This window comes from Lissotriton vulgaris, chromosome 1_1 (genome assembly GCF_964263255.1).
Source record: "Lissotriton vulgaris chromosome 1_1, aLisVul1.2, whole genome shotgun sequence".
In the NCBI taxonomy this organism is placed as follows: domain Eukaryota; kingdom Metazoa; phylum Chordata; class Amphibia; order Caudata; family Salamandridae; genus Lissotriton; species Lissotriton vulgaris.
Genome location: NC_141685.1, coordinates 775,423,225 through 775,440,157, shown reverse-complemented (window position 1 = coordinate 775,440,157; position 16,933 = coordinate 775,423,225). Strand labels below are relative to the sequence as shown.

The following is a 16,933-nucleotide window of genomic DNA, read 5'->3' as shown; positions in this document are numbered from 1 at the left end:
ATAACACATGGAGGACAAATATGGACTTTGGGTAACCCTCATAGGGGCATCATCACAATGACTCTGACCAACGACCACTGACCAACAAACACATAATTTAAAGAAGAGAAATGTATAATAGAAGATCAATAATTAAATTTGTAAGTAGACTGTATTAACCCTAGTATGCAACTCAAGTGCTAGAACAAGAAGACCATTTTGCCAGAGGTTGTTATGCTCACCTTGACAGGTTCGTCCATCAGCAGAGATGGTGAGACCCTTTGGGCAGGAACAGTAATAGGTCCCCATGGCATTGTGGCATGAATGAGAACAAGGGTTGCGGGTTGCACATTCATCTTCATCTAAAGAAGAAAAGCAGTGTTAGAAGATAAATCCTTCCTCTATCACCAAGTAAATGTAGGAATCTGGCTCTTTATAAGGTATACCAAAAAGAGGTATACCATACAAAGAGCCCAGGTGTTCCCTTTTAAGTGTACAGGAGCTTGCTCTAAAAATTCCAAGGTGCTCTTCTAGGAAGTAACGTTGTTAAGCAGCCTTAGGCTTATCAGAGAGGAGTGTTAGACATCTGCAAATGCACACGACTCAAAAAGGAGATTCACACCAATTTATGAAAATAACATGTATCTTTATATAGGTTTAGGCACTAGAATAAATAAGATCAGGTAAGCACATTTTGCAAGAGAAATACTTTTACATTTAAAAAGTCATCAGTGCATTTTTCAGAAGCTGCAATGTGATCCAATGAGAGGAAAAACAAGTACGTTATTTAGGTAGAGTACATCGACTTACGAGACCAATATCTCATGCCAGGGGCTCCCCTAAATACTGAATTTAATGGTGTTAGGGGAGTGTAGGGTAATAGCCAAAGGGGTCACTACACCCCCTATATGATCACTTCCTGTGGGAAGTATGCATAACCCTGTCCCAGAGTTCCTAAGTTTGCCATCAAGGTTGCCTCCACTTCAGGTAGCCCATCTCAATGGTGGTACTAGCCTGAGGTGGGACCTGCCTATCTGATTAGCTAATTTTCCCACCTGTCAAGGTGCCCACTGGCTCTCTACAGATGGGGCCAGCAGTCGCTTGCGGAAGGGAAGCCAGAGTTGCATGCCAAAGGCGGTGGGCTCTTTGAAGCTCCCCTGCCTTGGAATGCTAATCTGCAGGTCATCCTGTGGAAGGAAGTGTAAACACCCTTTGCCCGAGCAGGCTTTGTTTCTAACCTGCGGTGAGCAAAGGCGCTCACCCTTGGGAGACTGAAACTTGTCTCTGGTGTCAGGCTGGTGAAAAACAGTCAGTCAGAACAACAGTAGCTGATAGGTTTTCAGGGGGTGCCCTCTGTGTACCTGTATTATTAAACCCAATGCTGGCATCAGTGTGGGTTTATTAATGAAAGATGTTTGATGCCAAGCATTCCTATCTTCAGTGAAGCCATCATGAAGCTAGGGAACTCGTTTTCACCAGTGTACAGCACATGTACTTAAAAATGGCTTCCCTGTTCACTTGTGCTGCAAGCAATAGAGCTGAAAAAACACATGTAGTATAGTGCACCCTGTCTTAGGGCTCTAAGGCCTGCTGTAGGGGTGACTTACCTGTACTGCATGCAGTGTCTATGGGCATAGCGATACCAAAGGGGATGATGGACCACCCCAGTTAAGACATGGCCATATGCAAATCAGTCTGACCCTCTGCCTCATGGGAACAGTCCAGCCCGAACTGCCAAGTCATGTCTTCCCTGGACCGGAAACAAGCATCCTGGGACCGGTTTCGGGTTCATAACCCTCATCACCCAGGCTATCTTGAATCCAGTAGCAAAGTGAGCAAGGGACCTATGTCTGGGCATACACTGCCAACTTAGGGCGAACAAAGCGATACCAAAGGGGATGATGGGCGGAGCATTTGAGTAAATCAAACAATCTCCCCCAGTCAACTGATCTGGTTTTAATCCATCATCATTCTTTAGTTCACTTCACCACCCCAGGGATGTGTGCCACGTTATGTTTTCACTTTTGTCTGCATCAAGACACTTAGCCTCCAGTGGCAGTATGTATGTTTTTATTGAGAGGTCCTTAAGGGTGGCACAATTCATGCTGCAGCCCTTCAGGACCCTCTTTAGCCTTCTTGCCCTGGGTACCAGAGGTACCACTTATTAGGGACTTACGGGGAGCACTAAAGGCATTGCCAATTGGGGTACAATTGCACAGTTTTGGGAAAGAGATCTGGCACTGGCAAGCAGGAACCTAGTGCACTCCCACTCAAAAAGTGGGGGAGATCATGTCAAAAAGGGGCACTTTCCTACACAAGTATACAATAACAGTGCATTGAATTAAAAGAAAAAATACACCCACAAAACATTTCTTCAACGGGGAACTTCATGCACCAGAAAAAATGTGTGAAATTGCAAACTAGTGAACTTCAAGCATCATCACTACACAAAATTTACATTTCATGCAGACCTGGTTTAACCAAGGTACTATGCAAAATGTGGCAGTTTTGTGTTATGTGTTGAGGATATGTACCTGTTCAATTTGAAATGCTACTATTTAATTATTTAGTTGTACGCAATCTTACATTCAATAGTAATTTTTGTAACATCAAAAACCACACCTGTGATTATTGTTATCTAGGCCTGTTGCATGTAGAATTATAGAGGGCGGTGGCACGAGTGTAACAAGTCTCTTACCTTGACTAGCTTGCTCTACACTTTGGTTACTATTTTCCACTCTGCACTTCAGGTAAACAGTCCATCAAGTGATTGTGAATGGTCTTACCTGTGCAGTATGGTCCAGTGCTATCCAATCCAAACCCGGCAGGGCACTGGTTACTCCTGTCTCCTAGCAAGTAACAGAAAAGGGCTTATTAGTACATAACAATGAAACTTCATCTAAACACCATTATTTATATATTTATTTGCAGTTTTATATAGTGTGAACAAGACACAAAGGTCGAAAGAGTGCTTTAAATGTGAACAGTTTCATACAGAAATGCAGCTTCCTTTTCCTTTACATTAAACCAGACCAGTTTCATTACTTTTACAAAAGTCTATGTTCATTCCTTCCAGATAGTCACAGACTTGCTTCATTTAGTAATGCATCAGTAGAGTGTTGTAGGCTATGGGGTCCACACCGAAGTCATGCAACACAGCTTCCATTTTGAAGTACTAAAAATCTTGTGGCACAAGGGAGTCAATGAGTGATTGACTGATAGGGTGAACACACTCCTCAGATTGGCAGTGCCTTCTATGCCAGAGGTTGCTGAACTCTTATATGAAGTACTATTCAAATGCTTGTGAAACTGAAAGTTCAAATCTACTCTCCAACTTTGGGATTAATGTTTCTGAAGTCAATACACACATATTTTGTTAATATTATTCTTATATGGATCAATCAATCTCAAAGGTGTTGAGTCATGTGTTCGTGCCGAGGGGTCCAGAGGACGAGCCTGGCCACTGCATTCTGGATGGTTTGTAGTTTGTGTAGGAGGGTCCTGTTGACACCGGCATAGAGGGCTTTTCTGTAGACCAGTCTGCTGGTTATGAGTGCGTGGGGGATGGTTTTTCTGTGTTCGGGGAGTGGGGGGGGGATCAATTTGAAGGTCTGTCGGAGGATGCGGAGGCCATTGAAGCTGGTGGAGGCAACTGCGTTGAGCTGGCGGGTCATGGTGAGGGAGGAGTTGAGGATGATGGCGAGGTTCCGAGCGTGGTCTGTCGGGGTGGGAGGACTCCGGAGGGCAGAGGGCTACCATGTATCGTCCCAGCAGAGGTCGAGGGTCCCAGGACGAGGACCTCTGTTTTCTTTGTGTTGAGCTTCAGGCAGCTGTCCTTCACCCAGGCCGCGATGTCCTTCATTCCTTCCTGGAAGCTGAGCTTGGTGTCTTTGGGATCCTTCGTGAGGGAGAGGATGAGCTGGGTGTCATCGGCATAAGAGACTATGTTGAGCCCATGCTGTCTGACGATGGCAGCGAGGGGGGCCATGTAGATGTTGAAGAGCGTGGGGCTGAGTGATGATCCCTGTGGATGATCCTTGTGGTACTCCTCAGTTTATCTCTGTAGGTTCAGAGAGGAAAGGGGGGAGTCTGATCCTCTGGGTTCTGCCGGAGAGAAAGGATCGGATCCAGTTGAGGGCGGTACCTTGTATACTGGCGTGCTGCAGTCTGGGTGCGAGTGTGTGAGACGGTGTCGAAGGCCGCGGAGAGGTCTAGTAGGATGAGGGCTGCGGTGTGTCCCTGGTCAAGTAGCATGCAGATGTCGTCAGTGGTGGCGAGGAGGGCAGTCTCTGTGCTGTGGTTGTCATGGAATTCAGACTGGGAGGCGTCTAGGATGGCGTTCTCTTCGATGAATGAGTCTTTCGGTGACTTTGCCGGGGAAAGGGAGCAGAGAGATGGTCCGGTAGTTCTTCAGGTCCGTTGGGTCGGCCATAGCCTTCTTAAGGAGGTGCTTGACTTCCGCCCGCTTCCAGTTGTCAGGGAAGATGCCGGATTGGAGGGAGGTGTTGATCGTCCATCCTAGTTCGGGGACGATGGTGGTGGCGGCCCTCTGGTAGATGTGCAGTGGGCAGAGGTCCGTGGGGGCTCTGGAACAGGTTTTCATTATGGTTGGGGTGATGAGCTCCACTGTGGCGGGAGTCCAGGTGGTGCTGGTCAGCTGCAGGTCGGCAGAGGGGGAGAGGGTTGTGAGTGGTGTCTGGTCACAAGTGGTCGTAGAGGGTATTGACCTTCCGATGGAAGTAGGAGCTGAGCTTGTTGTAGAGTTCCTGTGTAGGTGTGATGTCCATGGCCTCGCTGGGGGTTTTGGTGAATTGCTGTATGACGTTGAAGAGTTCATTGGCATTGGTTGTGTTGGTGTCGTTTTTGTTCTTGATAAAGGACTGTTTGGTGTTCCTTATGAGCTAGTGATACTCCTTCACGGCGCTCCTGAAGTTGTTTAGGTCTTCTGTGGTTTTCCGGCTTTGACATTTTTTCTCAAGGCGTCTGCAGGTGCACCTGGAGACTTGGAGTTTGGTGGTGAACCAGGCCGCCTTCAGGGGCGTTGTTTGGCGGGGTGGCGGAGGGGGCGACCTTGTTGGTGCATCTGGAGATCCATCTGTGAAGTTCTTTGGCTGCGGCGTTGGTGTCGGTCGTGGTGATGGGGGGTCAAGAGGGAGGGTGGAGTTGAGGTGTTCCTCTGTGATTTTACTCCAGTTCCTTCGTGGCGGGCCAGTTTGGGTGCAGTGGTGGTGTTGAAGGTGAAATGTACGCAGTGGTGGTCAGTCCAGAGGGGCTGCGTGGTGTGGCTGAAGCATTCATTTGACACTCCTGCGAAGATGGGGTCGAGGGTGCTTGGAGGTGTTGATGAGCTGCTTCAGTCCGAGGTTGGAAAGGTTGTCGAGGAGGGCAGTGGAGTCGGGGTCGCAGTGGTTGTCGAGGTGGAAATTCAGGTCTGCGAGTAGAATGTAGTCCATGGAGGTGATGGCATGGGGTTCGACGAGGTCGGTGATTGCTGTAGTGGCCAGGGTGCGGGGTCCTGGGGGTCTATGGGCAAGGGTGCTATGTAGCGTGGTCCTGGGGGAGGTCTGGATCTGGAAGTGGAGGTGTTCTGTGTTGGAGTGGGGGTCACTCGTGCTGGAGGTGAAGAGTCAGAGGGAGGCCTTGTGTGCGATAGCGAGTCCTCCTCCTAGGCAGCGTGGGTTGTCATTCCTCTGGACCTTGTGACCAACGGGGATTGCAGTGGCGATGTCGGGACCGGAGGTGGCGTTGGTCCAGGTTTCCGTAAATAAGGCGACATCGGGCTTTAGGGTGTTGATCAGGTCCCAGATCTCTAAGGCGTGTCTGTGGAGGGAACGCACATTGAGGAGGATGCACGTCAGGCCTTCGGTGGCGTGGCCGTCTCGTGAGCCTGTGGCGGATGTAATGGCACTGTAGATGGTGCAGAAACGTTGGCAGTGTCTGCAGGAGAAAGGTCAGTGGGTGGTGTTCGGTGAGGAATTCTGGCAGTCGGGGTGTCTTACGGGGTTGAGAGTGAGGAGGGTGGGGTTGTCATATCGGTGGGGCTCCGGGGAGCCAGGGTTCCTGGCGCTGGCCGCGATCGGGTCTCGGATGGGCGCAGACTTAGGTGTCCCAGCAGTGCGCACGCTGTGCGCAATCCGCTGCGTGACCGCACAGCGGTCTGCATTTTGTAGGGGAGGGATGCCCAGCTAGGAGGCGGGAAACGGGCGAGGGGAGGGTGGAGGGACCGCGGGTCAGCAGCAGCGGGAATCAGGGAGAAGGGAACAGCGAGGGGGAAGAGAGGGGCAGAGTGTACAGTGAAAGAGCAGAAATGAGTAATGCGCAGAGAGAAGACACAGTGAACCGGACAACAAATGCACAAAATGGGAAAAAGAGAAAAACAGTACACTCAGAGGTCGACAAATACAAATACAAATACCGGGATGCGGCAGGCGGGCAAACAGCAGCCTCGAACACCCAGGCTGAGGGCTCAGCGGCAGCGACTGAGGAAGTGGAGCTGCCGGGTGGAGTGCAGGCCTGTGACCGAAGTCAAGGTATTACCTGACCTCGGATAACCTAAAAAGTCTTCAGGGATCCCGCCGTATGGGTCTATGTTGAACAACCTTTGTATTGGAGTTTTCTACAGTATTTTGTATTGCATCTGTCTATAATATTTTCAGTCAAAATACTTTGAAAAGGTATTACAGTTCCATATACCAAATTAATTCTTAACATGTTCTAAACAAATCATACAAATCTGGGGGTCTCTACAGTTTTTCATTCCACTCAAGTAGAATGCTGTGGTTGAAGAAACACAAACCAAATAACATTACCTCTAGCTATAGATGCATGGATTATGAAGTCCAGTGTTTCATCCTGTGCATTGTATTCTGCACCAACCGAAGATGCATGCAAGGTTTGCACCAGAAAAGGCATCCGGCCCTGTGCATGGTCGTAGGTAATAGTGTGGTTCCACATGTAGGGCACGGTGACCCCGTCGATGGTGAAGAGCCGGGTGGAGTGCGCGTACAGCTGCCCAGGGCCTGTTTGTATGTAATCTTCTGTGTAATCCTGTAATAAAAAAGTAGTAACCTTTATTTTATTTATTGATAATCCTGGTCACATTCTCTGCATGAGACACTTAAATTTATACTATTATGGCTGCATGGTCTTTAAATAGTGGAAAACCTAGTGCTTGGTAACACAACAATGCACACTGTTCAAATCTCTCAGATGTCAAGGCTGCCATTTCAATGTGGAAGCTTTATAAATATTTTGATTTGTTATTTTTGGGCTGGAAGAGGTGGAATGGTAAGGTAGAATCATTTGAAAAGTAGCATCTCTCTGGGTGAGAGGATGCCCTGGAAAATACTGTTCCTGTTCTGCACTGTCATTGCTGAAACAGTCAGTGCCTTTGAGGTAATCTGCACACAGATCTCTAAGGACCTGACTACCACTAACACTTGCATATGTAGTAATCATGTAAGATGGTTTGATGGTAGTTGCTCTAGGGCCCATAGGGCCTTGTTTCAAGCGCTGAAAAGTAGTCCCAGGGATAAGGCGGCAATTGCCGAGTTGAGAGGGGCCTATAAAGAAGCTATCGCCAGACAGAAAAGGGAAATAAAAATGGAAGCCTGGGATAATCTCCTCTCAATCGACATCCTCCGAGATAGTGGGAAGTTCTGGGCAACAATCAATCACCCATTCTTTTCGGGTATAGATGGTACAGATTTGGAGTGTGTCATCCCTGACGAACAGTGGTTTCACCATTTTAGTTATATGTATGGTTCTACTGGCTCATGTCCCTCAACTAGTACTCTTCCCGAGTCGCAGTCTCTCTCCTGCGTAATTTATGACACTGTTGACGTGGGGAGAGCTATAAATGAATCCTCTAAAAACAAGGCTCCGGGCCCCAATGGGGTGCCGGCGGATTTATATGGCTCTTCTCCAAAATTGTGGGCAAGGGTTTTAACAAACTTTTTTAATGCCGCTAGCGGCAATAGGTTTCCTGCCTCGTGGGCTACCGCAGTCATGATACTTATTTTTAAAAAGGGCCAGCGCGGAGATCCCTCCTGTTATAGACCCATTACCCTGTCAGACTCTGCAGGGAAGATCTTGGGCAGGGTGCTACTCCACAAACTCAGGGATGTCTTAGATAGTCGTTGTGTCTTGTCTAGCCTGCAATATGGGTTTAGAGAGAAGAGGGGCACCCTTGATCAGTGTCTAAATCTCCAGCTTCTAATTAGCAAATACATGCTGTCGAAGGATGGGTCTCTTTTTATGGCTTTTATGGACCTGTCCTCAGCCTTCGATTTGGTTAATCGGGCTAAGCTAGGGCGTATTTTCCTGGAAATAGGCATTGACCCTCCTTTAGTAAGTTTTTCAGCGGCCCTACATCAGGACCTGTCTGCCTCAGTGAGGGTCACTCAGGAAGGGAGATGCACGAAGCACTTTAGGTCAGAGAGGGGGTGAGGCAAGGGTGAATCCTGGCCCCCCTCCTCTTTACCATCTATATTAATGGCCTGGAAAAGTCCCTGGGGAACTTGAGGGTGGACGTGCCGCGTGTAGGAGAATCTGTTATACCGATCCTCATATACGCGGACGATGCTGTCCTGCTGGCCTGCACTGTTGTGGGGCTTCAGAGATTGCTGGAAGCGTTTGGTGTTTTTATGGATACCTTAGATCTTAAGGTGAATATCAAGAAATCGCATTATATGGTAGTGGGAAAACACTGTAAAAAACTGAAATCCAAGTCTTTTTTCTGTAATGGTGACAAGGTCTTGAGAGTAAATGTCTTTTGTTATATAGGGGTCCTCTTCAACGAGAAAGGTACTTGGGACCCCCAAATCAAGATCAAAAGCAACTCGGTTGCGAGGTCCACCTCAGCGCTGATGAGTTTTGCAAAAAGACTGGGGGTACGATCGATGGAGGCCCTGCTGAGAGTTTACAACTCGAAATGTTTGGCCATCGATACATATGGTGCTTCATTGTGGGGTTATGTCGCCCAGGACAAGATCCAAGTAGTAGAAAACAGGTTTCTGAGACATTTGCTTTCAGTTCCCCAATCCACTCCCACTTTTTCTATTCACTCGGAGGTTGACCTGGGTTATGTCACGGATAAAATGAAGATGGCCCCACTGTTGTGCTGGGTGAAAACTTGGTTAAACCAGGAAATTACACTCAACCATTCGATCCTTAATGACATCATAGCTATGGATAATGCCAAACGAATACCCTGGCTTGAGTACGTTAGAGTGACGTTCTCTCGTCTAGGGCGGCCCGAGCTCTTTACATCTCCAACCCACACTACGAAGGAGGATGTATTGTGGATTAAGCACCATTTTATAGACAGGGCAAAACTGGATCTTGAGGAGAGGGAACTTACAAAACCATGGGTTAGAGCGCATTTTATACTTCTCTCTTCCCCCTCGCTGGAACTTTATTTAAGAATTGTTTCCAAACCATATCATAGATTTCTATTGATAAGATTCAGATTTAACCTGATCCACTATTCTCTAGGCTTTTACCCAACCTGGGGCAAACCAGAATGTAGCAGGCCGTGCAATTGAGATAATTTCTCTCACCAAGACACACTGCATTTTATTATGTTTTGCGGGTTTTATTCTGATAGTAGGAAAAAATATCTGCTCCCAATTCTGATAGAAGCCGGCTTTTCACAAGTTAGACCTGCTTTGATATATCTACAGATGTTAAGCAGTACCCGCATTATGTTTAGTGTGGCTAGTTTTCTGGTGGCAGCTGTGCGACGTAGATCTAAGATTCTCCCTAGCTCCTGTAATCCTGACTGATTTTTTAACAAGTGTTTTTATGAATTGTGTTTTTAAAAACCGTTGGTGTATATTATGATTGCTTGATTGTATAATTTATTGTATGAAATTTGTGCCTTTTATGATTTTAATTAATCGAATAAAGTGTTTTTGACTGACTGAGTCTTTTCTTTCTTTATGGGTGCAGTTTGGAAAAGCGGGTGACGAATTTACATTTTGCTTCCTCACATTTTGTCAGTGTGTAATTGTGTTTATTAGATAAATGTGCGTTTCTGGCATATGCATTTCAGAAATGTCCATAATATCTTAATATGGCCACTGACCAATATTGCAAATTACTTCAGAGAAGCTAAATAGCAATGTAACGCAAAAGAAACATAAAGATGCAGATTTTGCGCCACAGTTCAAGAGCCTCAAAATATGTCACTGTTTGATACTATAAAAAGAAAGATTTTTTTTACCTATGAAGTAAAAACAAGCTGTCAAGAAGAATGTGAAAATGCAAAAACTGACTCCTGTTGGACTAATATTAAACGATTTGACAGCGAGTCTGCTTCCATAAAACCACTCACTTTCCAGGCCGGGTTAATCTAAAAATGCCATCCCAGTAATTCACTGCATAATTTGTACCATGGGAACTCCAGCAAATAATTTAGCCCAAACCTTTGTCCAAGCACCTTGATGGTCAAAGAACATTATTTATTTGCCTCCCTTATTTTGACAGGTGGACGAGACTTTCTTGGGAGCCACCAACATTTCATTAAGTCTATGAATTATGTTATCCTGTAATCCCACTGGGGCTATGGATCAAATTACAGCACATGTTCATGAATCACTGAAAGCTTCAGAGCACATTCGACTCCATATTCTTGACTTTGGCTTGAGATTTATCATTTTCCTCTGTTTCCCAAAGGAGATGTTATTTTGAGTACTGTTGACAATTTTCAGTCCACTCCCTCTTCATTTTTCCCACGCGTGATAGTTCTACTATCTTTTAGTGTGGTCAAAGCAATTGCGGTTCCGCAGTGTCTATTGTAGTCATGACTACTTTGTATATCTTCTCTCACTTGTTTCTATATATTTCTGTTAGCTTCCCAGTCATGGGAAAAGGTGTATTCTCAAGGTGGCCTAATATTTGAACGATCCATAAGAAATTGTATCAGCAGGCTCCCATCAGCAGCTAGGGAGGGGAACACATGCTATAGAAAGCCTAAGCAGGAAATTAGGGGATCAATAGGAAGTAGATACAAGGTGAGGAGAAGTGAGGTGCTGGATAAAGGTTTGGAGGATAACCGAGTGAAGGCAGCAAGGACTGAAAGAACAGTTTTCCAGTTGGTAAAGTAGTAAGAGACTCACAAGGGTGGCATACTAGATGTCCCAGATTAGTGTTTTCTTTCAGGGACATGTTTTTGAGAGTGCTAAAGGAATCTGAGACATTGCTCAGGGTGAAATGGAGGTGAAGTGATTGTTGTGGGCAGAAGCCATCATTTTGGAAGTCTAGGAAAGCACAGTTTTGATACCATGACTTTGTGGAACCTAGTTGTGTATGTCCTTGAGTGTAAGGTAACAGATGACCTAGTTACAGACCTATCTTAAGAAGACTTTTAAAATGAGACGAATGGGAACAGTTGGTTATTAAAAATTGAAGCAGGCAAGTCTGAATTTGGTTCTTGCCTCCAAGGGCAGCTAATGAAGATCTCTCATTATGGTATTACATGGTCAAACTTGTAGAGTCCACTTACAGTCTTGCAGTTGAGTATATCAAAGCTTTCATGGGCACATGAACATTTCTGGGCATTTATATAGTCTATTTACTCATAACTTGAGTTACAGCACAACAATCTGACTGTTATAACAAAGGTGTGGATCTTTTGAGCACAGTCAGAGCTGCTCTGGCTGATTTTAATCTACGACCAATGTGCCTTTTCATAGTAAGAATCACCTCTATCCTCAAACCAAGAGATTGGTCTCTTGTGCAAAATTAGGGAAAACATTTTTATTTTTATTTCTTTAATTCTGCCTGTGTTGAACTTTGATTTGTGTTATATGGTAATTAGAATTAAATCTGTCTTTTCTGGATTTTCTTTGAGGGCGATGGATGATAATCATATTTTTAGGGTGATGATGTAAGATATTGAGATTTTCATATAAAGTTGTGTGTCTTCTGTGTATTGGTGAATGGACACTCCTGACTCCTCCAACACAATGTGCAGTGGCTCAATGTACATTAATCAACGTGTAGGACAGTATGAGGCTTTGTGGCAAAACACAAGTGACTAATTCCCATTCTCACTCGCTGTTTGCAGTAACCGAAGCAAGAAATAAACCGGTTCAGAACTGTGCCAGGAAATGTCATGAAAGTTTCCAGCAGTCTGATACGTCTCCAGTGCTCAATTGTATCATAGCCACAAGAGGACAAGATGGATGATAAAACAGATTAGTCCACTGCCCAACATGTGGTGGACATCTTCAAGAATTTTGATGATAGTCTCAGAATTGTAGCATCTTCATTAAACATGAATTGGTAGATCACCAGATGATTTTTTTTACCCCTACTGGCAGAGGTAGTTACTTATTTGACTCTGCATGTCACTGATTGTAAAGTTAATCCAGGTTTTGGAGTAAGGTCCAGAAGGAATGTGGTTGTGGACAGGTTAGAGGTTGTTGATGGCATAGTTATATATGCTGAAGGACTGGAACAATGTCAGACTTGGGAAATAAGGAGAACATTACATAAATGGTGTATGTGATAACGTTATTAGAGTAACTGTCATTTTTTGAATATTTCTTAGCAGGGTTGATACTAATATTATGAGTAACTTTAAAATGTCTAACAATAAAACCTGTTACTTATGTTGTTATCAAAAGAAACAATACTGCCGCAGCACCTGATACGCTGAAACATACACTTTTATGATTAGAATTTAAAGTCAAATGTGCTTTCAAATTCTAAAATGCTGTGGCATAAGGTTCACTGAGCTGCAGAATAGAATTATTTTTGTTCAAACGTGACTTGAAAGAATGCGATAAAATGAAATCAATTACATATTATCAAACATATCTATTTTTTTAGTTACCTTTACATTGACATCAGCAGATGAATGTAATTGGAGAATGTACCCATTCACTACTATATCCAGTAAGAGAGATCCATCTGAATCCCGACCTCGGGCAATGTGAGTCATGCGCAGGATCTCACCTATTAAAATTAATAAGAGAAAATGACACTTAAATAATCATCTCAAATACATTTTTATTGGAATGCAGAATGACAATATCTCTTTCTTTTTTGTTATTTCTACTTCTTTCAGCTACAGAGATATACTTGGTCTTGCCAAGTAACATATAAAAATTTGGACCATTCACATACAAATGATCTTGTTGCACTGAAGGAGATAAATGAGACAATCTAACTGATAAAATATTGGAAATTACGCATGAAGATTGAATGTAAAAAACAAATGTAGACATACTGTGCATTTTTTTCGTGTCAAGACAATTTCTCGGATGCACCATTCCAACATCATGGTACATCATATCCTGCAACATCTTCAGTAAAATATGCATCAACAACAAGAGTACTTTCATAAATACACAAATGCAGTGTTTAAAACCATCATTGAGCACATCATAAAAAGGTAATGACGTCAGAAACAACAACTACGAGCATACTCAATATCATCAAAGAGCATCTCGAGCAACATCCAGAACAACTCCAATAACACCTGAAAGTACCACCAAAAATTTGAAAAACTTTCCTCTAAACACATTTCCTGATGATGATCTTTAATAACATTCAACATCATCTTTAACATATATAATAGAACATCAATCAACATTTCCAAGAGCATGTGCTAGCCTCTGTGAAGTAATCTGTAGAAGTGCATCCAATGCAACCTGTCTATCGGCATCTCCTGAAATGATCCATATTAACACAGACAAGTATCTCAAAAATCATCCTATGGAATGCCTATTTCTTATATTGCTGATGTATAATTCAAGAGCATCTTTAAGAACATATTGCAAATGAACTTAGGTTGACAATATCTTTGGAGAACAATGGCAAAAATGTCCAAGGGCTTAACAGAAGACATCAGAGATTATCAAAGAGTACCTCTATTTAATAGAAATTAGGAAGGACATCCAATAATCTCTTTAAGAGCCTCTCCCAAAATTGTAATTGAGAGCGTTGCTTAATCAATATATTCAAAGAGCACTTTTGAAAGGTATAAAAAAAAAGCACCTCAGAGCACTCATCTAAACAGTTGAACTTAATATTCCAAAATTTTTCAGGATGGAATTTACGTAGGTGCCTCAAACATAATGTAGAAAATGTGCACTTTAAAGTTGTAAGGAACATCCAAAAATCATTTATATAATAATAGTTTGATATTTAACTGAGATCGTGTATTAGTATAAGGCCATTGGTTGAGCAGTGGCTACAATTTAGGCATCTGTTCTGTCATATGCTGAGCGGCTCGCCATTCACTCTACAAAAGCCATAATTTGAAAATGTGCTCATGAAGTGGAACGACAAAATCAGTGATTGATCACAATAAGGCGCCAGCATAGATGCAAAGCTTCCTAAGTGAGAGGACGTGTAGTTGGTTATGTGCGGATTGGTTGTCAATAGGTGTTAGGTGTCTCCTGTGTGGGGAAAGAAACAGCCTAACTTACCCTGATTGCAAAGAGATTTGATATGCTAAATGGGTGTTTGGTTTCTCCTTTTGAGCCATTTGGAATTTCGCTGCACTGAAGACTTTTAAATTAAAATGTATTTTTATATAGTGCTTTATAACTCTCTTTGGCTGTTTCTCTGGGTTCTCAGCATGGCAAATAGCTGGTATTACGCCTACCCAATTAAGTGGCACCTAATGTTTCCTGCCTGCAAGGATGGGAGGATAACATGCCCTTGCTAGGATTTGAAACCATGACTCCACATCACAGAATATATCACAGATGAGTGTAAACTCACTGAGACAACTTAATAGCTAAATGCTGATGTCTATTTTGCCTGAAAACATGTCATAGTTAAAGGCGGTCAGACAGAGATCTTTAGAACTAGGCAAATCTCAATTGATTCACAGCTATCAGATGGTCTACATACATATCATATGTGGACTGTAATTTCATTGTAGTTTAACACTAAATGGTGTTTTGAATAATTGATAAAGTTTTCTGAAAATAACTGCATCTTTAATTCAAACATGCGGGAGGATATAAAGTAATTTTGTATTAGAAGAATGCCTCCAAACTATTCCGAATTTTCCATATTTTCTCATTATTGATTATCCCTCTTTAGACATTGTAGGAAGCCGGATCTTTATATAGTGGACCAAAAAGAGGTACACTGTGCAGAAAGCTCAGACAGCCCTTGTAAGTTTACAGAGGCAAATATGATAACACTAAATGCTCTCTTTTGTGGTAGTGTGGGCGAGCAGTTTTGACTTAGCAGAGGGTAGTGCTAAGCATTTGTCGTACTTACAGAGGCAATAAATGAGACACACACTCAAGAATAAATCCAAGACTAATTTTAAAAAATAACTCATGTTTTTATATAAATGTTGATGAGAAGAATTTCGTTATCAGGTAAGTAATTTTTAACATATTGAACTTCACTGGTAAGTAAACAGTTCACTTAAGTGCGTCTTTCTGCAGCAATGCTTCCCTATGAGACAAAAGGCATATATTGCATACAGTTATTTACTGTCCGTTTCAGGGGGTCTCCTTCGGGACTTAGGGTCGTAGGGTGCCAAGGTCCAAAGTGACACCAGCAGTTACTCGTTCCCTCCCTGGGGCGTCCGGGTGCAGAGGTGCTGGTTGGGTTAGCTTTGCTCTCTACACCGGTGAAAGAAGAGGGGGTCACCTAGAAGCAGGCTGCAGAGGGGGAATTGGGAAGAAGTCGGGAAGCTCCCAATGAAGGGCTTGGGTCACAAATATCCTGCGAATAATGGGGCACAGTTGGTTAATGTACCTGGGCTTGGAAGCTAGGGTGCAGAGTGGAAAGGTCAGCTGGGCTCTGCGTGTCCTATGTCATTGCAGTTGTCGGTCTCACTGGTTGAGGGTGCAAAAATCTGGATTGCTGGACCACTCTGGAAGTGGGTCTCTGCAATGCTAATGCCCCTCATCGGCTGCTCAGTCTCAGTGCAGTTAGAGTCCCGACTGGACTTAAACAGGCCTTGGCTGCTGCAAGGGTTCCTGTACAACGGGTATTGATCCTGTGCTGCTCTGGTTGGTCCTGGTGTCCTTTCGCTTGGTGGGAGGACAGATCTGACCTCCTGGATCACAGGTATCCTCTTCCTTTGGGACTGCTGCATCAGGCTGGCTGGGAAAAGGCAACTTGGTGAACCAGACTTTGCTTCTTCACTGCTTGTGGACTGCAAGGGAGTAGTCCCTCTAATCCAAGGGAGCTTGTCTGCTATTTGCGAAGGTAGGCATTCTACTGGGGTTTTTGGTAGTTGCTCAGCTGCAGAACGGGTCACTCTGTCACGACTATCGAGACTGGTGTAGGCAGGTAGAGCTTGGTGCCAACAGTGCACAGAGTCTTCAGTTTTCGTTGTCTCATGGCCCTTCTTAGTGCTCATCTTCTTGATCAATTGAATCTGAGTTCCTGGCATCTGGCGGCACTATTGTGAGGGCGGCGGCCGCACTGCTGCACTAGCCCGTTGCAGCAGCTGTAATAACCTATTTGGGTACACTCACTGACACTACTGTAAGTGAGTGTACCCAAATAAAATATAAAGGCCGCAGCAACAGGTCAGTGCAGCGCGGCCGCCCGCCGTTTGAAGTACAAGCGCGCCGCTGCGCAGCAGGCAGCACCGCACGTCACATATTCGCGCATGCCTACCATCATGATCTGAAGCATTGCCCTGACAGGCTGTGGCTTTCATTGTCCCCCAGGAAACAGAGGGGGTGGGATCACTGCAGGAAGCAGAATGTCTGAACCGGAGGCCAAAGCTGGGGAAAATTTAGGGTGTGTGTGAAAGGAGCGTGAGGGCAGGGGCAAACTGGATTCCGAAGACCATGGAGGTAAATTGATGGATGTTTATAAGATTGTAGGCCCAAAGTGACATCATCACGTGATCCTGGACCACGATCAGAATGAATGGCAGTGCGGTCAGCTAGACCAGAGGATATTACAAGGAATAAAAGATTGACTTTTTTTTAAAGCAGCGCCAACACTGATTTCA

At 44.3% G+C, this 16,933-nt stretch overlaps 1 protein-coding gene across 1 annotated transcript in view; it reads right to left on the bottom strand.

The window, feature by feature from the left end:
* Positions 1-16,933, bottom strand: part of HMCN1 (hemicentin 1) — a 1,183,532-nt gene that overhangs the window by 82,119 nt on the left and 1,084,480 nt on the right. The window contains exons 96-99 of the mRNA XM_086956029.1: positions 12,821-12,942; positions 6,789-7,026; positions 2,766-2,828; positions 222-341 (exon numbers count right to left, since the gene is read on the bottom strand). Coding sequence (XP_086812155.1) covers positions 222-341; positions 2,766-2,828; positions 6,789-7,026; positions 12,821-12,942 — 543 coding nt within the window. The remainder of the gene's footprint in view (positions 1-221; positions 342-2,765; positions 2,829-6,788; positions 7,027-12,820; positions 12,943-16,933) is intronic.